Genomic DNA, 22,314 nt, shown 5'->3' on the forward strand with positions numbered 1-22,314 from the left:
AACAGCTTGGCTGGAATGGAGGCTTTGTGTGACCAGTCATAGGAGATGAAGGGATGGAGCTCAGCTTTCAGCTGTATGAAAGCCCTGTTTTGGCCCACTTTGAAGTCTAGGCTAATCAATTTCAGGGTGGTTGGGAGGCAGAGGGATGCCAGAAAAGCCCTTAGAGGCGCCACCTATCTATGGAGGCCAGGACTGTGCCTAGAATTCTTCCCATCTGTTTGTCTTCTCCTGTCTCCCAAAACAGCAGAGAAGGAGGGAGAGGCCGACTATAGCTGCTTGTCTCTTTTTTTCTAGTGCCTCAGACAGAGAAACTGAAGAGTGATGTGATGAACTCCGTCGTCATAGTAATCCAGGAGGATCACCCACCAGTGAGCAGAGTGGCTACGAGTGCAGTTGCCTTTGCACCATTGCTTCACCTTGGCAGCGGTGGCGGGGGGGTGGGGAAGGGAGGATTAGGAGGAGAGGTGGGGCAGCCCAGCCAAGCCAATGCTGGCCTAAGAGTCCTGTCCTTGGGTTGCATTTGGGTTCTTTAAAGCCCAGGAAGAGTTCAAGGAGCAGACAGGTGCTTTCAACCTGTTTCTTTTCTGAGCCTTTTCTATGGCAGCACTTTGGTGCCCCCAGTGAGGACGCTGAGCTCAATTTTTTTTTATTGTTTTATTATTCATATGTGCATACAAGGCTTGGGTCATTTCTCCCCCCTGCCCCCACCCCCTCCCTTACCACCCACTCCGCCCCCCTCTCCTCCTCACCCCCTCAATACCTGGCAGAAACTATTTTGCCCTTATCTCTAATTTTGTTGAAGAGAGAGTATAAGTAATAATAGGAAGGAACAAGGGTTTTTGCTGGTTGAGATAAGGTTAGCTATACAGGGAGTTGACTCACATTAATTTCCTGTGCATGTGTGTTACCTTCTAGGTTAATTCTTTTTGATCTAACCTTTTCTCTAGTTCCTGGTCCTCTTTTCCTATTGGCCTCAGTTGCTTTTAAGGTATCTGCTTTAGTTTCTCTGCATTAAGGGCAACAAATGCTAGCTAGTTTTTTAGGTGTCTTACCTATCCTCACCCCTCCCTTATGTGCTCTCGCTTTTATCATGTGCTCAAAGTCCAATCCCCTTGTTGTGTTTGCCCTTGATCTAATGTCCGCATATGAGGGAGAACATATGATTTTTGGTCTTTTGGGCCAGGCTAACCTCACTCAGAATGATGTTCTCCCATTCCATCCATTTACCAGTATATGATAACATTTAATTCTTCATGGCTGCATAAAATTCCATTGTGTATAAATACCACATTTTCTTGATCCATTCGTCAGTGGTGGGGCATCTTGGCTGTTTCCATAACTTGGCTATTGTGAATAGTGCTGCAATAAACATGGGTGTACAGGTGCCTCTGGAGTAACCTGTGTCACAGTCTTTTGGGTATATCCCCAAGAGTGGTATTGCTGGATCAAATGGTAGATCAATGTTTAGCTTTTTAAGTGACGCTGAGCTCAATGACATGAATTCATTCACCTGGGCTCTCACAGATTTTTGGAGGAGAGAAAACCTCCACCATCTTGTCTTGGGTGAGGTGCAGCAAGTTGTACTTCCATCCAGCTCTGCTGCCAGTGTTGGAAGCAGCCGAAGCCCCAGCCCTGGATAAGCAGAGCTGTCTGGAGCTGGGGAGCAGTGGTTTTAGTGCTAAAGGAAGGACAGTGGCACCATCCTGCAAAATAAGGACCCATTCCCTACAAGGTCCATGAAGAGCCTGGGTCTTGCAGGACAGGTCCTCACTCCTCCCGGCTTACTCCTCTTGGCTTTACCTTTGGGGGTCAGAACATAAACTCTTTCCTGGATTTGGATTCTTCCCCTCCCCCAACTCCTGTCAATTTTAATAAAGTGTTTAGTGTTCTCCAGGAGGATGGCAGGAGCTGATGTGGGTTGGAACTTGTAGACAGAGTACAGAAGCAGCCAGGTTCAGTGACTGGTGGTCTGTTGTGATCACGGAGTGGACAGAAGAGTCATTCTGAACTTTGAGTCAGGACATCTGAGTTCCTTGATGACCTCCATATTCTGCTCTGGTCCTCTGTGTCCTTACCTGGAATATAAAAGATCCCTCCCTGTCTTGCCATCCGATGACAGGTGCGGATGGAACTTCTGAGCCTCATTGAGATACTTGCCCAGTATGACTACCTGCATCTGCCCCAGGGGAACGTCATCATTGACTACCTCATCAAGCTCAGCGAGCCAGATCCCTCAGTGAGCAGGCTGGGCTGGAGGGGGAGTGAGCCTCCTGGGCAGACAGAGGCCAGGGTTAGGAACAGCAGGACAAGACAGCAGGCATGACTGGCATGGGGAGCAGGGCTTAAGAACCCTGATCAGGGGCTGGCGGAGTGACTCAAATGGTAGAGCATCTTCCTAGCAAGTGTGAGGTTCTGAGTTCAATCTCCAGTACTGCAAAACAAAAAACAGTGATTCCCTGATCTGTGAGTGCCAGGGGAGGTAACCAGTCAGAAGACTCAGCCAGTATTGCTTTGAGAATTTAATTGTTCCTTTTCTCATTGCAGAATGAAGAGGATATCCAACTTATGTGCTTCAGAATTCTGCAGATGGTACTGCCGGCTAAGGGCAAAGGGATTTCAATGTTTCTGCCTCTGCTGGCTCCCAGACAGTATTCTGACCACACGCTGCACCCTTTTTCCCCTCCCCTCCATCTAGCTCTGGTTCTGGCTGTCCGCATTCTCCCACCTCCATCTGTTCCTGTTCAGGGCCTGGGGCTCCTTTGAGAAGGGGCTCAGTAGAACAAAAGAAGGTCATTAGGTTCTGAGTCTAGAGGCCTGTGCCTGAGTCCCTCTGCAGGTTTCTAGCTATAAAATCTTGAGCATGTTGCTCTCTGGGCCACACTTTCTCCTTCAGTAATAAAGGGGGGGATCCTATGCTCTGCTTGCCCACGGCACCTGCAGGATGTCCTGGAGGATCCTGGGAGCTGACATGCAGATCTGAGCTGGGAGGGAAGCTAGCTGTGATTTATGCTCTTTCCCAGAGCATTCTGGGAAAATTCTCCCTCCACCAAGCTCTGACTCCTGACCTTCAGTATTTTTTTCTGCCTTTGGAATGTTCCCTCAGGGAGGCAATTCCAAGTCACATGATTCCAAATTTCAAGAAGCCCTGCTATGTAATCAAATCCTTCCTAGCATAATTTTACTCAGGATCTTGATTGCATTTTACTAACATAGGGCAAGAAGTGAGGAGAGGAGTGCATGGGAGGGAGGGTAGACAGAGAAGGGGATATGAATGAATGGGGAGAGGCCTGGGTATACAGGCCTCAAATGCCCTTCCAGGAAAGGAATACAGGTTATGGGGTTGGAGGGGCTGCTTTGGGCTTACCATTGAAGCCCTTGCCATGTCCCCTGCCAGGTGCCCTTGCCCAAACTGGTCACATTGGTGTGTCAGCCCAGCAACAACATGGCCTTCCTGATCCTGAGTAAGGCCACCACAGAGATAGCTCTGAAGACCCAGATCCTAGGCAAAGGCCCCTACCTCAGTAGCTTCCATCTCACGCGTGAGTGCCAGGGAAGGGTGGCCTCTGGACAAGTGGCAGCTGTGAGAGTCCAAGCTGCAACAGGCTTGGCATTGGAGTGGGAGGCAGGCTGAGACCCGTGGGGGTGTGTGTGGAGGAGGGAGGATGCAGAGCTGTGCTATGGGTTAAGCTATAGGCAGAGGTACTGGACAGGAGAGGACAAGAAAGGCAGAGGGGAGCTGCAGCAGCCTAAGGCACTTGGGCCCTCACAATGCGTGGAGAGGGGGTCTTCTTTAAGAGAGTCAACTCTAGACAGTTCCTTTTTTGCCTGTAGTCCTCTCTCTATTTTTATTCTTTTTGGGTTTTTTGAGACAATATGCAACCCTGGCTAGCCTTGATCTCATGATCTTCTCGCCCTAGCTCCCCAGAGCTGAGATTATGAGGTGTGCACCATCACGCCTGGCTAGTGTTTATTTTAACACACTGGTGTCAAGGGGTGAAAACACTATGCTTAATTACAAAGCCATGGGTACGTGGGCATTCCTGACCCTTTGTTCTTCCTTGGCTCCAACTTGGAACGTCACTCCACACTCACCTCGTCCTTGACCTCTGATCCCAGTCGGGCCAGGGGTGGGATGAGGGTGTCCATTCAGCAGATTACTTGGTGTTTTTCTTTTTTAAGCTGAAAATGTAATGATTTGTTTTTTCAGGATGAGTCAAATATCACAATCTGCTAGCATTGGCATTGATGCTCCCTCTCACTCTTCTTTGTCTTCTCATGTGAAATTCTGTTGGTGGGCTGCCGGTGCACTGACTCTGTAATTTTCTTTCTCTTCTTTTTTAACCTAGCCACCCAGGTCATCTCCCCACAGAAACTCCTGACCCATCTTGTGGTAAGTGATGCTGTGATGGGTACTACAAATCTATCTGTCCATCAACTTATTTGGCCATCCCCCCACATTTCCATCCATTCACCTACTATCTACCCACTCATCCACCCTTCTATCCACAATCCATTTATTCATTCATAAATGCATAAATTTCTACCCATCTGTCTATCCATCTATCCACGCATTCATCCATTCACCCAACCCCCAACAGTTCACTCACCTACCCATTATTTCACCCCAACTCCCACCCTTCCCCACACCCACCCACCCACCAGTCCATTCAACCAACCTTCCATCTGCCTGTCAACTCATCTATCCATCCATCCCTCCACCCATCCATCCACCTATCCATCCATGTTTCCATCCACTTATCCACCTGTCCTTCCATCGATCAATCCATCCATCCAGTCATTCCTCAAGTAGTTAAGTACTACTCTATTTCAAGTATAATGCTGTATATGGAATGAGGAGGTGGCCCTGGGGAGATGCAATGCAAGCATAGAACTTGGAGGAGGAAACTTGGTAGGACCTGGAGCCTAGGAAAGAAGGGAGAGATGGGAAAGGCCTGGCCTGTCTCCTGTAGTGCCTCATGGTGAGCTCTCTAGAGAAGGTCCCATGGCTTTCTTGACCTCATTTTCTCAGCATGTTTTATTTGCCCATGACCGTGACAGACATTATGAACACTTGGAGTTGTAGACCCACTCTTGGTGTTCACAGTCTTAAGAGGAAGGCAAACATGGTAATGCCCTAGCCACCACAGTTCAGTGTGACAAATGAACTGACAGAGGTGCAGTGAGACCTTAGAAGAGCACTAGGCTTACTTGGCCCCCAGGATGAATGGAAGGCCTGACAGAGGAGGGTGAGGTTTGAGGACATTTTGTAGAACATCGTCAATAGGTGGAAAAGAATGGGAGAGTCTAAGCTTCACCTCTGCCATTCTGTGGGTTTGTTCTAATCTTCCTTCTCTTCCCTTAAATCCTTTTCTCTGCCTCCCATTTTCTTCTCTTGTTTCTCAGTTGTTTGCCCTGAAGCCCTACAGACAAAAGAAGTTTGGTGTGAGCTCCCTACAACTCTTACAATCCTTGCATCCCATCACTTCCCTGCATCCTGTCATCAACTCAAATGTGGGCCAGCTGTGGATGAAGATGATTCCCCAGATGTTGCAGATCCTGGAAGGTGAGGGGTTGGCTGGGAGAGGGAGAGGAGTGGTGCAAACTCCAGAAGGGCTGGAGGGAGTCTTGAGGTGCAGGATGGACCTTGCTTGGGGTCCTTCTGGAATACTGTTTGGCTGAATCTGCTTCTTTCACTCATGTTCTGCATAGACCACATGCTCACTCCAGAGTTCTGTGGCTCAGAGATCCAGAAGGACTACTTCCCCTTCTTGTGGATGGAGGAACAGGAAAAAGTGTGGGCTTTCAGACAGGCCCAGGTTTGAATCTTTTCTGTGACACAGTCCAGCTATGTACATTTGACCTTCAGCAAGTCACTCATCTCTTGGGGACTCAGTGAAGTGGGCAATCCTGCAGGATTGTGGTGACAGGGAGATGAGGCATCCCGGAGCATGATCTTGTGTTGGTTCTTTCTCCCTGGCTTGGGTCTTTTGGTCCGGAGGGTTCCCATGCTCTCATCTTTCCCAGATAATGATGAGAAGAGCCTGAAGCAGAAGGATTGGGAGAACAAGCTGCTCCAGGTGAGCCCTTCCCAGGAGATACTTCACTCCACGCAAAGAGCTCCTCTTCCTTGCCGTTGGTGGGGGGAGAGGCCCTGGGATCCGCATGATAAGTGTACTAACAGGCCATGATCAGGGACTCCCTGACCAAGAGAACCTCTGTCTGGGTGCCCTTGTCTCCTGCTCCCTGCATCAGAGTCTCTACCAATACCCTAAGTCTGAATCCTCCCTCTGTATCCCCAAAGCCTTACCTGCAGTAAGGTCAGAACCCTAGCTGTGTGTCCTGGGGAAAGTCATTTACACTTCACAGGCCTAACCCTTCATCTGTAAAATGAGAGTGAGTTCCTACCTTGGAACTCAACGGGATGGTAAAGGAGTGGGCCTGGCAAGCTGGCAGGGTCCCTTCACACACAGAGTTGCCATGCCATTGTTCCTGTAGTGTCCTTCTTTAGTCCTGACTGTGCCCCCTCCATGCACTCCAGCTCATTCTCTCTCTATTTCTATACCGTGCCCTTCGCCTCTCTCTTTTTACCCACCTCCCATGGGGTGGAGAGGCCTGACACTGTCCCTTGTGGACCTCTTTTCTCTCCTTCTGTCTCAGTTTTCCAGTCAGTCACTGATGGCCATCAATGATGACAGCTGGCTGGAGCAACTCACCATGGTCATCTTGGAGAGGATAAATTATTTCAGCGATGATGAGGAGGAGAAGGTGTGTCTGTGCATGCGGCTGGGCTTGAGAGTTGCCAGGTGGCCAGGTGAGGGGAGTGTGAGGGGAGGACACTGTAGAGACAAGGTCCTTGAGGAAGGGCAGACCTTGAGAGCAGAGCACACTGGTGTCTGCAGGATTGAGGGATGGGGAGGCCACACAGGAGCAGCGGTAAAGTGGTAATGGGTGAGCACCTCACATTTGCTTAGGCTCTTGAGCCCTTAGCTGTTTGTCATTTAATTGAACCTTCTGGCATTTTGGGAACACAGTGAGCTGGTACTTGGGTGCTGTAGAAAGATGACGGACCTTGGAGTCAGACTTAAGCCAGTCAATTCAGAGGATATGTGAGAGTAGAGTGTAGCTTGGCCACCGTGCTTGGTGTTGGGGATCCAGAGCTGAGTAAGAAAGGCAGGCGCCTTCTCATAGAGCTCCCAGTCTGTCTGTGAGAGTGAAGACCTGGGGCCTTCCGGGTGTCCCCAGTGTTCCCAGCCTCAGAGTCAGTCTTTGTGAGAGCTTCATGTCTCACTCGGGAAGTGACAAAAATCACTCTCCATCCCAGGACTGTTGGTGAGGATCAAATGGGGGGACACACTTTGTGAAGTCCAAAGGCTAAGCCACCATGAGGCTGTTACCAACCCTATGAAGAAACAGAGCCCAGGGCATTTAGAGGCAGATATAACTGGCTCTCCTCTCCAGGGTTTTCGATTTCCAATCTTGTTTTCTTGTCACTGAGCACACTTTGGACTTAGGAGGAATCTCCAGGCTGGAGGCCGCCGTCAGTAAACGTTTGGAAAGTACCTGCAATGTGTAGAGCTCTGTGAAGGTGGCTTAGGGACACAGTATGACGCAAGCAGGACTTTTGTCTTACAAATCCAGTTACTGAAAATATGTTCTAAGTGTCCACAGTGCACCAGACACCCTGTGAAAACTCAGGTCCTGGGAAGACAAGACGGCAGTGCAGAGTTGGGGAAGCTCTTCCCTCAGCCTGTGGAGGGGGCAAAGAAGCTTTCTTAGAGTGACCAACTGTCTTGGTTTGCTCAAGGCTGTCTCAGTTTTAGTGCTGAGAGTCTAGCGTTCCAGGAAATGGTAGAGTGGGAAGATTGGCCACCCTCTGGAGGAGTAAGTCCCAGAAGATGAGTGCTAATTGCCAGCTCAGAAGAAAAGCAGGTGCCTCAGGTCAGGGTTGGTAGAAACAGAACCTTGTGCAAGTGAATTAGCAATGAGGTGGGCATCACAGCTTGTGTGATTTACCCAGGGAGAGCACTTGAGAGAGGGAAGGTAGCAAGATGCAGAGGGCAGAAGCTGGGCCAGGTGGAGGTCTGACCCCAGGGGGAGCCCTCCATATGAATTGGACTGCAGCCTTTCCTACCTGGAGATAAGCCAGGGGGTTTTTGTGCCTAGATCCCCATCTCCTCCAGGACAGCTCTAGTAAGCAAGGATAACAATCACTAAAATGCAGAGGAGGGAGAGAAAGGTGACGCGTTGGATTTAAGCATTTTATTAATTTAAGGAGCTGTTTATGTTTCTCAGCTGGAAGTGAGAAGCGTGTGGATTTGGGAGTTTCCTGAGGTGGAAAGGCTGAGAAGGGAGACAGGCAGCTGTCTCCTCTCTAGCTCGAACCCCTACCCTGTTGGATGGCTGCCTTAGACAGACCCCCACCCACCCAGGGACCCAGAGAGCAGTGGGGAGGGGAGCCAGATGGAACAGTGGTGGCTGACAGCTCTGTTCCCTCTGCCTGCTGCTGTAGCCTCCTTCTGAGATGCTCATGACTCCCCCGCCCCCAGGCTTTCCTGTACAGATTCTTTGGCTTCACTCTGCAAACCTCAAGGAATCCGCAGCTGGTTAAGATGATGCTCTCAGCCATCCTGAAAACTTCCCATGAGGAGCTGCAGGAGAGGGAGGTGAGGACCCCTGCAGAGTGGGGACATGCTTTATTTTAGAGGCACATGGCAAGTTGTCTAAAGGTCTTGGCTGGTTGGCAAGCCAGACCACCTGGGGTAGAATCTCAGCTCTGCCATTTACTAGCTGTGTGCTCTCAGGCAAGTTACTGAACCTCTCTGTGCCTCTGTAAAATGAGTCTATGATACCTTCCTCATAAGACACTTTTATTTTTTATTTATTTATTTATTTTTAATTTTTTTTTAAATTATTCATATGTACATACAATGCTTGGGTCATTTCTCCCCCTTCTCCCCACCCCCTCCCTTACCACCCATCCCACCCCCTCCCTCTCCCCCCCACCCCCGCGATACCCAACAGAAACTATTTTGCCCTTAACTCTAATTTTGTTGAAGAGAGAGTATAAGCAATAATAGGAGGGAACAAGTGTTTTTGCTAGTTGAGATAAGGATAGCTATCCAGGGAGTTGACTCACATTAATTTCCTGTGCGTGTATTACCTTCTAGGTTAATTCTTCTTGATCTAACCTTTTCTCTAGTTCCTGGTCCCCTTCTCCTATTGGCCTCAGTTGCTTTTAAGGTATCTGCTTTAGTTTCTCTGCGTTGAGGGCAACAAATGCTATCTAATTTTTTCGGTGTCTTACCTATCCTCACCCCTCCCTTGTATGCTCTCACTTTTATCTCATAAGACACTTTTAAAAAAGCTTTTTTATTTGAAAATAATTTCACACTAATAGAAAAGTCACAAAAAAGACAAAGAAAAGAACAGCACAAAGAATTTTTGTATCTCCTTTCTCGAGATCCCCCAAATCTTAATGTTTCCCCATGTTCCCTCTCTGTGTATATACGTATTAGTATTTCTTTTATGAATCTTTTCAGGAAGTTGCAGCCAAGATGCATATTTACCACTAATTACTTCAACATGTATTACCTAAGAATTAAGGATTTGTCTCACATCAGAGAAATCAGGAAATTGACTTTGTAAAATCAGTGATCAAGTAGTCAGTGTCAGAACCACTTCAAAATCAGGAAATCAACATTTTACCTCATTTCCAGACCTGATTAAAAAGTTACTAATGAATAGTCTTTTTTTTTTTTTTAGTGGTACTGGTGTTTGAACTCAGGACCTCATGCTTGCTGGCAGGCGCTATATCACTTGAGCCATTCCACCAGCCCTTGAATGCTCTTTAGAGCAAAAGACAAAAAGATCTGGTCCAGAATCTAATTCAGAACCAAATGGTGGGACAAAAAAAAAAAAAAAACCAGCACCAAATGGTACATTTAATTGTCAGTTCTCTTTAATCATCATGAGCCAGAGAGAAGTCCCTCAGCCTTTATCGTTCATGATCTCAACATTTTTTTTTAAAAGACACAATTTGTTTTGCATACTGTCCCTCCTTTCGGGTCTCTTCGTGGTTAGATTCAGCTTCTGTATTTTGGGTGGAACACTGCTGAAGATAGGTGTGTTTTAGGGCAGTGTTGAGGGTTGAAGACATAAAGGAGTCCAGCAAAACACACTCCTGCACAGCACAGCTCCCTAGGTGTTAGCTCTCGGTGAAGGTGATGTCCCTGCCCCAGGAGTCCCCTCTCCAGTGCCCCTCTCCTGCCAGGTTCTTAGCAGTCCTGGCTGTCATCAGATATTGCTGGGAATTCTTCTTCTTCTTTGGGTGGTACTGGGGCTTGAACTTAGGGCCTCATGCTTGCAAGTGGCTTGAGCCACTCCACCAGCCCTCGTCATCAGATATTTACTGAGCCAAAGTTACAGCCGGGTGACTGTGGCTCACACCTGCAATCCTACCTACTGGGGAGGTGGAGATCAGGAGGATCAAAGTTTGAAGCTAGCACCGAATAGTTCTTGAAACCCTATCTTGAAAAAAAACACAAAAATAGGACTGGTGGAGTGGCTCAAGTGGTAGAGTGCCTGCCTAGCAAGTGTGAGGCTGTGAGTTCAAGCCCCAGTACCACCTCTCCCCACCCCAAAAACAATTGCAGACAGTAGCACTGCAGAAACCAGAACACAGCAGAGGGCATGGGACAGCTATGTGGTGGCTGCTGGTGGGGCTGGTGTAGAAGGAGGGGAGCAGGTTTCCCACTTGACCATAGCATTTTCCACTGTGGCAAGGGATCCAGGAGAAAGTGGTGAGGAGGGGGAGAAGAAGATGATAAGGCCACTAGGCAGAGGGATCTGAGTTAAAGGCTGTTCCTGGTGGGGGTTGAAGAACTCCAATTTCCCCTTTGCATTTCTGTTCCTTCCGGGTGGTCACTTCCCACATTCACACTTCTGGCCTCAAATTTCAGACCTACCAGCCATTGAACTGAGTGTTTTCTCTCAGTTGGCCTATCACTGTGTCACACGCAGCACAGAACTCCCTCTCTCCTCCTGCCCTACTCCCACCCCCTTTTCTACCTGCCCATTTTAATTTTGATCCCAGCTTCTCCTAACCTAGAACCACTGGCCTCATCCAAACCTTCGGGCTTCCATCTCCTCTGCCTCTAAGTAGCCATCCAATCCTGCGGTCCGATCGGCTCTTCCCTCACTTCCACCTTGAACAACTCCCTCCAGGCTCAAGTGCAGATGTCTCCTCTGTTTTCTCGTGCAGGACTTGATAATTCCAAGATTTTATAATTCTGTGACTCAAATTCTTTATAATCTGCTGTACTTTGCTTTTGAAAATGACTCCTGCTGGGATGTTTGGTTCTCCGGACTTTAAACAGCTCGAGCCTGGAGAATCACATTTCCCTTCCTTCCTTTCTTTCCCTTTCCCCTCTCTAAGCCTCCATTCTGGGGTGGCACAGCAGGCTTAATACACTCTAAGCTGCGGCATGGGGTTGGGGCTGTCCCTGCTACAGGGCCTTGCAGTGGCACTCGGCATTGTGTCCCTGAAACATCTGAAGATAGTTCTGGATGGACTGCAGGAGTATGGCACAATGCTCACCAACCCGGAAACATCCATCCTCACTCTGATGAAGGTGCCAGCATTCCCACCACTGTGGCCTCCCCTCTCTCCCAGGCCTTGGGACTCACCTACAAACCCTCCTGTCTTAGTCTGATCAACCTTGGGAACGTTTCGTCTCCCCGCCTTTGGTCTTGTCTCACACACCCATGCTTCAGGCCCTGCTATCACTGTCCCTCCAAAAAAGACCCACCATTCTCCAGCCCCTCTTCCCCCAGCCTCTCAGTGTAATCTCTTCCTCCCCAGGCCCTGTTTTTCATTAGACAAGGAGGATAAGGTGAGATTAAGACCAGTTTCCCCTTCCCCTACAGGAACATCAGCAAAGGGAGTGGGGGCTGGTGTGTGACACCATCCATCTGAGCTATGGCAAGATTATCTCGGAGAACAAGGGAACCATCTTTAATCATCTGAACGACATCCTGACCTTGACCCTTCAGCACTATTACAACTGCGTTGTGGAAAAGGTACCTCCGATTCCTCCCCTTCCCCACTGTTCCACCTCTCCAGAGGCCCACCCCAGTGCAGTTCAGGGGGCAGGGCTCTTATGGCGATTTCCTCCCACCATTTCTGTTCCTCATTCTGCTTCTCTGCAACTCTGACCCACCGCGAGTGCAATCATGTTGGATCTGTTGAAAAGTGTCTCCTTCCCCACACATGTGCTGGGTGGGCTCTTCACTGGCCTCACCTCTGAAGGGAGGAACAACGCCTGAATTCCCTGACACATTCATGGAGAGAGGCATTCAGTGAGGATAGAGTGAGCCCCAAACAACCTTCCTGCGGGGGCTGATTGTCCAGTGCATGTGTCCCTTGATGGGAGGACAAACCCTTCCCATTTCCTGTCCATCTGTCACCCAACTGGACATTCATAGAGTAGAAGACAGAAATTCAGTGGGAGGACAAATCGTGAGTGAAAAGGAAGCTAGAACCCTTCCAATTTAAGAGTTTTATGGGGCTGCAGGTGTGGTACAGTACCACTCAACCAGTGGTAGATACCTGTCTAGCAGGTGTGAGGCTCTTGGTACCTAGCATCGCCTCTCCCCCCCAAACCCACAAAGATTCTTTAGGACCCAGTGTGGTGGCTCACTCCTGTAATCTCAGCTAGTCAAGAGGCAGAGATGGGGAGGATCACGGTTCTGGGCCAGCCTGGGCAAAAAGGTGGTTGCACCACCACAACCAATAAAGCTGGGTGTGGTGTGCACACCAGTCATCCCAGCAACACAGGAAACATAAATAGTCCAGGAAGGCCCAGGCAAAAATACAAGATCTTAGCTCAAAAATAACCAAAGTGAAACAGGGATGGGAGCATGGCTCAAGTGGTAGAGCGCTTGACTAGTAGGTGCAAGGCCCTGAGTTCAAACCCAATAGTGCCAAAAAAGAAAAAATAATGTTTTATGAAGGGGAAGCTCCTTCAGGGAGTGGCGAGAGGGTGGCTCTTTCCCATTGTAGGGGCTGCTGGCTTTGTCTTTTCTTGGCCACCTCCAAGGGAACACGCAGGGCCTCAATCTAGGGAAGGTTGTGGGGGGCTTAGCTTTGAATCTCCCAGCCTGCAGGTGGGTTTCCCCGGCCCCAGAGTCTTCCTCCCCTTGGGGCTCTGAGCATGCCCCTTGGTTCAGGACAATAATCTGAAGCTGTATTACTTGAGTCCCCTGATGCACTTGACAAACGTCCTGAGCAGCCAGTCGATCACCTTGCCAAACACCATCCCCCAAAAGCTGGAAGTCATAGCCTTCATGCTGGTAAGTAGCTCTCAGGAGGCTGGGGGTGGAGGGCAGGGAGGAGGGAGTACAGGTCTCCTAGGAAACCACTAGTGGCCTCTTCTGCTAGCCAGAGGAATGAGGCCCAGGTCTGCTAGTCTCCTCCTCCTACCTTTGCTGTCCCTTCCCACCCTCAAGGTAAGGGTGAGTGCTGTGGGGCAGGTGTGCTTGGGTGCCCACCACTGTGACCTTGGGAGTGCAGCTTGGGGCAGAGGAGGAAGAAGGGCAAGGAAACCCAGCCCTGATCCTCTGGGTTCCGGGGGCGGGGTGCTTGTCACAGGAGCTCATCAGGGGAGAGCCGATGACCTGCATCTCCAGCTCCATTAGACAGAAGGCTATGAACGTCATTACGGACTTCAGGTAACAGGGTGCCGTCCACTCTACCTTCCTTTTCTTCTTTTTCCAGTACGGGGGGTTTAACTTAGTGCCTCACACTTGCACACTTGCTAGGCAGATGCCCCCTTTTTTGCTTTAGTTATTTTTTGGACAAGGTCATGTGTTTTTGCCTGGACCAGCCTCAGACTTCGATCCTCCTACCTGTGCCTCCTGTGTAGCTGGCATTACAGGTTTGATCTACCACACCCAACTTCCTTATTGCAATGGGATCTCACTAACTTTTTGCCCTGTCTGGTCTCGAGCTGAGATCATTCAGATCTCCACCTCCTCGGATTACAAGCAGGAGCCACCGCGTCCAGCCCCACTCTACCTTTCTTGATTCCTTGATTCTGTCTTGGTTTGATTTCAACTCTTTATGCCCTAGTACGTCCCCATCTCTCATTTTCTGCTTTGGCTCCTGGTATAAGGGTCTCCACACTGTAGTAAAACTCTGTGGACTGATGTCAGTCACGTTCTTTTGCTGGGATTTTTTGGGAGGGATTTTCTGAGCACCTGCCAGAGACTGCTTCCCCAATCTCTGTAAGTCCTTTGTCACTTCTGCCGGAGGCTTCCTTCTGCTTTTGGGGCCACCCCTGAGGTGTCACCTCCAAGTCCATTCTGACCACCCCATTTCTTCAAAACGTGGGGGACAAAAAACTTGTCATCACCAAACATCGGGCTCCCTGCCTCTACTGCTGTGCTTTCTCTCTTCCCCTCAGTTCTTTTCTTCTGGCGTCTCTGTTTTCAGCTCCTGTCTGTCTCTCTGCCTCTATCACCTCTCTGCACCCCTCCTGCTCCCTCTCAGCTTTCATTCCTGGCCACCGCTCACTGGTTACACTTCTGCTTCACCCTGGATCCTAGGAAGCTCAAGCCCCTCTTAGAACCAGAGTACAGAGCGGATGTACTTCGAACATGCTACAAGAGTGTGCTCAGCCTGCCGTCCTTGGAGGCCATGCTGAAGGACGCCTCTAGTCCCAGCGAGGGCCAGGCCAATGTGGTAACTATTCCCTGATGGTCACCTTTTCATAGATTTTCTAGAGGGTGAGAAGTATGGGTTTGGTGTTTTATGGAAAGTTCTTCTACCCTCTTTAATAAACACAAAATCACTGGGAAAAACGCCTCCTACAAGGAAGAGGTTTGTGGGTCGAGCAGGCTGAACTCTACCCAGGAGATTTATGTTCTTCTTGGGGGTACTTACTGTTTACGTTTGCTCGTCTGGCCCCAGAGTGGACCCTCAATTCTTCTTTCTGTAACTGTGGTACAATTGAAATGAGGCTGGCAGGTTCAAGCATGACTTTACTAGTGTTCTCTGGATAAATAACTTCTCAGGTGACCCAGAGGTAAGAGGTAGCAGTGTGTTTTCTGCAGGACCCATAGTGTTTTCTTTGGGGAGAGAAGGACTCAGTTTCAATTTTATCTTGACTGGCTGTTCATAGTTTATTGATGCCATGGTCTCTTGAGTTTTTTGAAGATGTTCATGAGAATCTTTTGAAACTAACTTATTTACTATTTCCTGAATTAGTTCTCTTTCTTTTAGGGTCAATTGGTCTGTTTATTTGGGGGTTTTGCTTTCTTTTTATTAATTATTAATTTTAATTGTATACATTTATGAGTCTTCTCATCAGGTGTGGGATTCTTGCCAGTTCATATTACTTATGTTCTGAAGGAACAACTGGTACCTCTGAGAGAGCTAAGAGGCTTCCTTACCTGTTCCCAACAGGCTTTCCTTAGGGCAGGTCTGGGCAGGATGAAGTGGGAATTTTTTTTTTTTTTTTTTTTTTGGCGTTACAAGGGTTGGAACTCAGGGCCTTATGCTTGCTAGGCAGGTGCTCTACCACTTGAGTCATACCCCCTTTTTGCTCTGTTTTTTTCCTCTTGGAGATAAGGTCTTGCCTTTTGCCCAGGCCATTCTGGACCACAATCCTAATTTAGGCTTCCCACCATAGGGATGACAGGCAATGTGCCACCACACCCAGCTTTTTTTCCATTGAGATGGGATCTCATGAACATTTTTGTCTGGACTGGCCTGCCAATCTCAACTTCCTGCCATGTCAGGAAGGCTGCCCTGCACCCAGCTATTGGTTGAGGTGGCGTCTCTCGAACTTTTTGCTTAGGATGGGCCAGAACCCTGTTCCTCCTGATCTCAGCCTCCCAAGTGGCTAGAATTACAAGCGTGAGCCACTGTGCCCACTGAGGTGGGCATTTTGACAGGGTTTTTCCATGTATGGGGCAGACTAGAAATCCCAGTGGAAAATGGGAATCCTAGTAAAAGTGGCTTTAATCAGGAGGTAGATTCCTTGTCAGCTGCTTTTCCCTTTCATTTCCTTTTCTTACCAGTTTTGGAGGCCCACAACTATTCCATAGATGCTCTCACAGGCAGATGGCCTATCTTCTTCTTTTTTCCGGGGAGGGGAGTGGTATTGGTAGTTGAACTCAGACGTTCTACCACTTGAACCACACTCCCAGTCTGCCTATTTTCTTTATAATGCTTTGGCAAAGAGTTTCTAGTGCTGGACAGATCCACTTAGATCATTAATCACTGAGGTAGAAACCCAATGTCCCTGATTTCATGAATCAGTTTCCTTGCAGACCACCAGGCCAGCCTGCCCTGTCCCCAGTGGGGCAGAGGCCCAGGGGCCCAGTATAGGAAGTGGGGTGAGGGGATTGGAGAGGGAAGCTGTATTGTCCAGGAACTTCCAGCCTGTTGTGTGAACATAACAGAGGGATTTATTTAAGGTAGCAGGCGAGAGGGACCTGGAAATTCAGGGAAGCTTGTGGGGCAGAGTTGAGCCAGGAAGGCCAAGCAGTTAGTGGAAGGATGGGACTGTCCTCTCCACAATGCTGAGTCCCTCTTCCCTCTCAGGAACTGTTCAGGGAGACCATGCATGCTCTCCGGAAGCTAATGGAAGCGATGGTCCTTGAGGAACCCACTCGGATCCCCACCTGCTTGGAGGTCAGTGAACGTGCTCATTTCCTAGGGCTGCCTTGATAACAGCTGCATCAAAACTGGCTGGCTTAAACCCATAGAAATACATTCAGTTGTGAGGGAGACAAGTCCAAAGTCAAAGTGGTGGCAGGTTGCTTCCCACTAGAAGCTCACCTCTGGCTTCCAGTGATTCCTGGCAACCCTTGATCTTATAAACATGTCACTCCAATCTCTGTTTCCCCATCTTCTTTCACATGGCATGTTCTTGGGGTGTGTGTGTGTGTGTGTGTGTGTGTGTGTGTGTCCCTCTTACTAAGGACAACAGTCATTGGATTAGATAGGGCTACCTTAATCCAGAATGAACTCACTTTCAACTTGATCATATCTACAATGACCTTATTTCCAGACAAGGTCACATTCTGAGGTTCTGGGTAGGCAGGAATTTTATCAGCTCTTTATAGTTGGGAACAAGAGTCAAAAGACAGGTAGAGGTAGAACTGGAAGGAAGGGGCTTTTTCCATTCGCTAGTACTGTCGTTAGCGTGTGTTAATTGTACAAAGGGGGACATGCAGGTGCTGCACTTTGAGTTCTCTCTTGCTCTTTTTTCCCAGCCCCCCTCCCTGTTTTTCAACAGCTTTCAGTGAGTTTCATTATACCATCTTCAAACACAGATACAACGTATTTGGATGTTATTCATTTCCCGTCATTCTCTTCCCCTCTCCCCTCAGCTTCCCAAATAATCCCACAATTGCATTCATGTTATATGTGTGCATATACAGACATATTTGTGTATCTCACACATGCTCATGTGTATGTATTCTATATGTGTGTATATGCATATATGTATTTTACACACACACACACACACACACACACACACACACACACACGTTTTAGGTCTAGATTCCAGTGATGCAGGGATTTGAGGGAAGGGGGATCACAGCTGGGGTCCAAACAAAGTCATTCTTCTCACTGAGAACTTGCTTCTTCCCCTTTTCCCACTGCGTGGCCTCCTTCTCTCCCAATTCCACTCTGCTCCTTTATAGCAGATGGAAGCTAGAGGCATGGCCTCTGGACTTCCATACACTGCAGTTCTAGACCTTGTGTCACCTTGGGGATTTATTTAACTTCTCACAGCCTTTTTTTCCCTAGACAACAGGATGACAGCAGTACCTGGTACATACAGTCATTTTGGTAACTGAGTGAGATCATGTTTACCAACTGCTTGACTCAAAGGATCAAGTGCAAGTTCAAGAAATTTGCCAGGTTTTGAATTGAGTTGTTTGTCTTTTTATTGATCTGATTTACCTTAGGCTAATGTTAGTGTGATACTTTGGCCTTTTCTCCAATATCCTGTTCCCTAGCTATCCTCTGAAATTTAAGATTTCTTTGCAGGGTTTTCTTTTTGGTGAAACTGGAGTTTGAACTCAGGGCCTTGCACTTGCTAGGTAAACACTCTACCACTTGAACCACACCCCCGGGGAACTTACTTCCCTTCTTTTCTCACATAGTAGGTTGTGTGTTCTATCCAGTGTTTTTTTCACTTATTCACATCAGTTTACAGATATATTTCTTATTTTTCATCTTAAAATACATTTTAGATTAACATATGTATGTGGCACAGTGTGTTATTTTAATACATGTATACAGTGTGTGTAATGGTTAGTGAGATCTGGACAATTGCCACCTCCATCACCTCAGACACTTATTCTTTTATGATAGGAACACCTTATTTTTTTCCTTTATAGTTACATATAACATGTAGATGTACTATAATTTATTCAGTCAATCCCCTGTAGGTAGATATTGGGCTGGCTCCTATTTTTTTTTTTCAGGTTTCATCTTTTTAATCGGCTCCATGAAGGACATCCTAAATACTATGTGAGATACAACAGAATATTTTTTCTTCCAGTATTAAAAAAATGGGACAAACATTTTAAAGACACTCTTCTATATAATCAGTGATCTTGAATAAAAAACATCTCTTAAGTAATCGTGTTGTTGATTAAGATTGCTTATAGGTACATTCAGAAATCACTTTCTGGCCATGACAAACATCATATACAAGTTTTAAAAATGTCCTTAGATACATATTCATTAAAAAAATCAGTCTGTCAAAACTTTTTGTTTTTTGTCAGAAGCAATAATCCTGAGAGCCCAAACAAAAAACTTGATAAAAAGAAAAATATCTGAATTCCACCAATGTCTCAGAATTTGTCTTTAAATGGGAAAAAAATTCTTAAAGAACACATGGGGCTTTCTAAAAGGTTTTTAACAAGCTACCTTGGGAGCTCAATTCAAAAATAAAACTTGATGTACTAAAGCAGATGTTTTATCACAGCTCCAACAATCTTTATTAGCACAGAGATTTGGAAGGATGATCCTGGATCAGAAGTGTTACTCCTTATGTATATTACATGTGTACGTGTCACATCTCAGTTGTCATAATTATCCCTATAATTTCCTCCCCAGTAACGGTCATAACGACCCTGGATGCCACTGTAGTCTCTGGACCATCAGTATCCATGTCCATATCCCCCAGGTTGACTGTCATACCTGCTGCTCCCATATCCCTGGTCCCCGTCACCTCTAGAGTAGCTGTGACCACACCTGTGTGCCCCAAAGACAACCCTCTGGTGCCCCAGGTGGATTTGCCTGCATGGTCCACATGGCTCTGGTGACCATCCAGGCACTCTTCAGTCATGGCTTTCATGGCTGGAGACATGCTCTGCATTGGTGAAGATGATGAAGCCAAAAATCCTGGGATTGTTGAGTCTAGACCCGAAGCTGCTGAAGTGGTCTTCCAGGGCTTGCTCATCGGTTAGCCCTCCCACGAAGAGTGTTCCTTCTTCAGAAGACAAGGCAATGCATTCGAGTCCTGGAAACTTAAAAGCAAAGAGTCCAGACTGGCAACAAGGTCTGAGGAGCAGGAAGAATAGCTTCCAATATTTTTGCTGCTAGTGTCCTTATTTAACTTTTAATTGCAAAACGAAATAGAGTCACAGGGAGTTTCAGAAGTAATACGTGGAGTCCTTTGAATGCTTTCCCTAGAGGAAATGAACCCTCTGGGCTCAAACCCAGGACCTTGCATATGCTAGATAAGCGTTGTACCATTAAGTTACATCCCCAGTCTTTTTTTTTTTTTTAAGACAGGGTCTTGTATGTACTTGAACTTACTATGTAGACCAAGCTAACCTTGAACTCATGATCCTCTTGCCTCATTCTTGTACTGGGATCATTATGCTTGGCTTCTGGTAATGTTTTATGTCATCTATGTACTATCAAAACTAGGGAATTAAGCTGAGTATGGTGGTGCTGAGGCAGGAGAATTGAAAATTTGAGGCCAGCCTGGGCTACATAGCATAGAAGGATCCTTTCTCAAAAACAAATGAACAAACAAACCAAAAACGCTCACTGGAAACTCCACTCATTCGGCAAAATGGTGACACTTGTGGTCCCAGCACTTGGGAAGTGGAAGCAGGAGGATTGTGAGTTCAAGGCTAGCCTGGACTACCTGGAACCACCCTGTCTCAAAAAATTTTTAAAAAAATCAATTGTGACCACCTGTGTCTTCTAGTTGGTGTGTTTAGTCCAATTTACTTTTAAAGAAATCGTTGCTATGGCTTTGGGTCTACTGCTTTATTAATTGTGCTTTGTTTCTCTGATTTTTTCCTCGAGCTTGCTAGGTGAGTACCACTTGCTCTACCACAAGTCCCATCGTGTTTTTTTATTGTATTTCTTTAAATAGATTTTAGAGCGGTTGCTTTAGGGATTACAGGCTACTCAGAAACTTTTTACTTTGTAGGAACAATGTTTTATTATTTAAGTGAAATGTAGACATTTTATCACCACATAGGTTCCTTTATTCTTTGCTTCTTTGCTGTGTCATGTATTAAGTTTACATGCATTAAAAACCATATCAATTTTGTCATAGTTTCTTTGAGCCATCCAGCATTCTTCAGAGAATACAATGAAAAAATAGTCTAAAATGATAAAAGGAGAAAGGAAAATAAATGAATAAATAAATAAATAAATAAATGAAAGAATAGTCTATCGTCTTTCCGGTGGTATTTGTCATTTCTGTTGGCCTTCTTTCATTTCGGATGCTCCCGAGCTCCTCCTGTTATCATTCTCTTCCTTTAACAGCTCTTTGAGGGACTCTGCTTTTATTGTTTCTGATTTTCCATTTTTATTTTCTTAATTTTTTCCGGTTGACCTGGGGTTTGAACTCAGGGCTTCATGCTTACAAAGCAGGTGCTCTACTGCTTGAGTCATACCTCTAGCCCTCATTTTCTTAATTTTTTATCATCGTCTCAAGCACCTACAGAAATGGAGTGAGTACTGTAAAGAACCCTCAGGTATCATCATCCAGTTTCAAGGATTAATCACAACCAATTTTATTTACCTATACTCCTCACACACCCAACTTCTTTACCCCTGGATTATTTTGAAGAAAATTCACATGACTTTACCCATAAATATTTTAATGTGTTTATCTAAAAAGATAAGAACTCCCATTAAAAATATATCTGTGTTATCATTGTTTGAAATTTAACTTCAATTTCATTTCCTAATATCAATATTTAATTTTTCCTGATTATCTCATCTTTTGTGGAGCTAGGGATGCACCCAGGGCCTTATGCAGGCTGAGCGAGTGCTCTGGAACTAAGCTATACCCCTCCTGATGAAAATCAAATCTGTCCATTTGAATAAGGTTCCAAGTAAGGCACACGTTTCTGCCGGTTAATTTTGTTGCTTATGTCTCTTAACCTGCAGATTTCCCTTCTGTCATTTTTTTCCCCCTGAGATTTCTTTGAAGAAACCAAATTATTCTGTAAATTTTCCATATTCTGTGTTGCACTGATTACATCCTTTTAGGGCCATTTAACGAGTTCCTCTGTCCAGTAATTCCTGATGAGGCTTGATTAGATTTAGGCTTAACTTTTGGCGAGGTTACTTCATAGGTACTTTTGTCTTCTTTCACCAAAAGGCACATAGTGTCTGGCTGTTTCTCCCAACTGTGATGTTCGTAGCCTTTAAGCGTCATTCATTTAGTAGTGGTTGTGAACTGGTGATATTTAAAATTAAAAAGCTACTGAAGAATGGGAGTGGTGGGTGGGGGAACTGTGGGAATGTTGACCCATTGGGGCCAACATCATTTGAGAGTCGCTGCTTAAACTTGAGAGAAAGAGGCCCCAATGGTAAACCGTCTAACATATCAGGAAAAAATTGGGGGGCTGGGGAAACAGGCTCCTGGTGCCAGACTCACATAAGATCTGCCTCTAGGCTCTAAGAGTTATGATCCTGGTCCTTTGCAAAAGGAAGGCTCAGGCTATCTTTCTACCCTTTGGGAAGAAGCTAATCATGCCTCTCCTTTTTTCCTTTCAGCTACTGGATTCGTGGCTGAATTCCCAAAAGGACAATGAGCGGGAACGGGCCATGTGGTGTGTTGCTCGGATTCTTGGTTTCACTGTTAAAATGAATAATTTTGAAGTGAGTGGGTATCTTCCCTATAGCCTGGGCCCTGGTACCCCCTCTGGTCATCTTTATCCCAAACTATATCATGTGTAGCACCTGGCCACAGTCCCCTAGCCTTACCATCCCTCTCCTGGCCCCATCTTCTATTTTCTCTGTGCACCCATCTT

General features: G+C 46.8%; 1 protein-coding gene and 1 pseudogene across 9 annotated transcripts in view; one reads left to right on the top strand and one right to left on the bottom strand.

The window, feature by feature from the left end:
• The window catches only part of LOC109697108 (maestro heat-like repeat-containing protein family member 1), a 100,873-nt gene that overhangs the window by 56,785 nt on the left and 21,774 nt on the right, over nucleotides 1-22,314 (top strand). For 7 of the 9 annotated variants that reach the window (XM_074076289.1, XM_074076292.1, XM_074076296.1 and 4 more), the window contains 16 exons: nucleotides 295-368; nucleotides 2,120-2,236; nucleotides 2,545-2,589; nucleotides 3,395-3,539; nucleotides 4,347-4,390; nucleotides 5,404-5,563; nucleotides 6,025-6,077; nucleotides 6,658-6,765; nucleotides 8,547-8,663; nucleotides 11,511-11,630; nucleotides 11,926-12,078; nucleotides 13,228-13,350; nucleotides 13,649-13,728; nucleotides 14,605-14,740; nucleotides 16,607-16,696; nucleotides 22,058-22,162. In XM_074076289.1, coding sequence (XP_073932390.1) covers nucleotides 295-368; nucleotides 2,120-2,236; nucleotides 2,545-2,589; nucleotides 3,395-3,539; nucleotides 4,347-4,390; nucleotides 5,404-5,563; nucleotides 6,025-6,077; nucleotides 6,658-6,765; nucleotides 8,547-8,663; nucleotides 11,511-11,630; nucleotides 11,926-12,078; nucleotides 13,228-13,350; nucleotides 13,649-13,728; nucleotides 14,605-14,740; nucleotides 16,607-16,696; nucleotides 22,058-22,162 — 1,670 coding nt within the window. The remainder of the gene's footprint in view (nucleotides 1-294; nucleotides 369-2,119; nucleotides 2,237-2,544; nucleotides 2,590-3,394; nucleotides 3,540-4,346; nucleotides 4,391-5,403; nucleotides 5,564-6,024; nucleotides 6,078-6,657; nucleotides 6,766-8,546; nucleotides 8,664-11,510; nucleotides 11,631-11,925; nucleotides 12,079-13,227; nucleotides 13,351-13,648; nucleotides 13,729-14,604; nucleotides 14,741-16,606; nucleotides 16,697-22,057; nucleotides 22,163-22,314) is intronic. The other 2 variants (XM_074076294.1, XM_074076293.1) reach the window with 2 other exon arrangements.
• On the bottom strand, nucleotides 19,020-20,100 carry LOC109697107 (RNA-binding protein 3 pseudogene; annotated as a pseudogene).

This window comes from Castor canadensis, chromosome 6, assembly GCF_047511655.1.
Source record: "Castor canadensis chromosome 6, mCasCan1.hap1v2, whole genome shotgun sequence".
Lineage (NCBI taxonomy): Eukaryota > Metazoa > Chordata > Mammalia > Rodentia > Castoridae > Castor > Castor canadensis.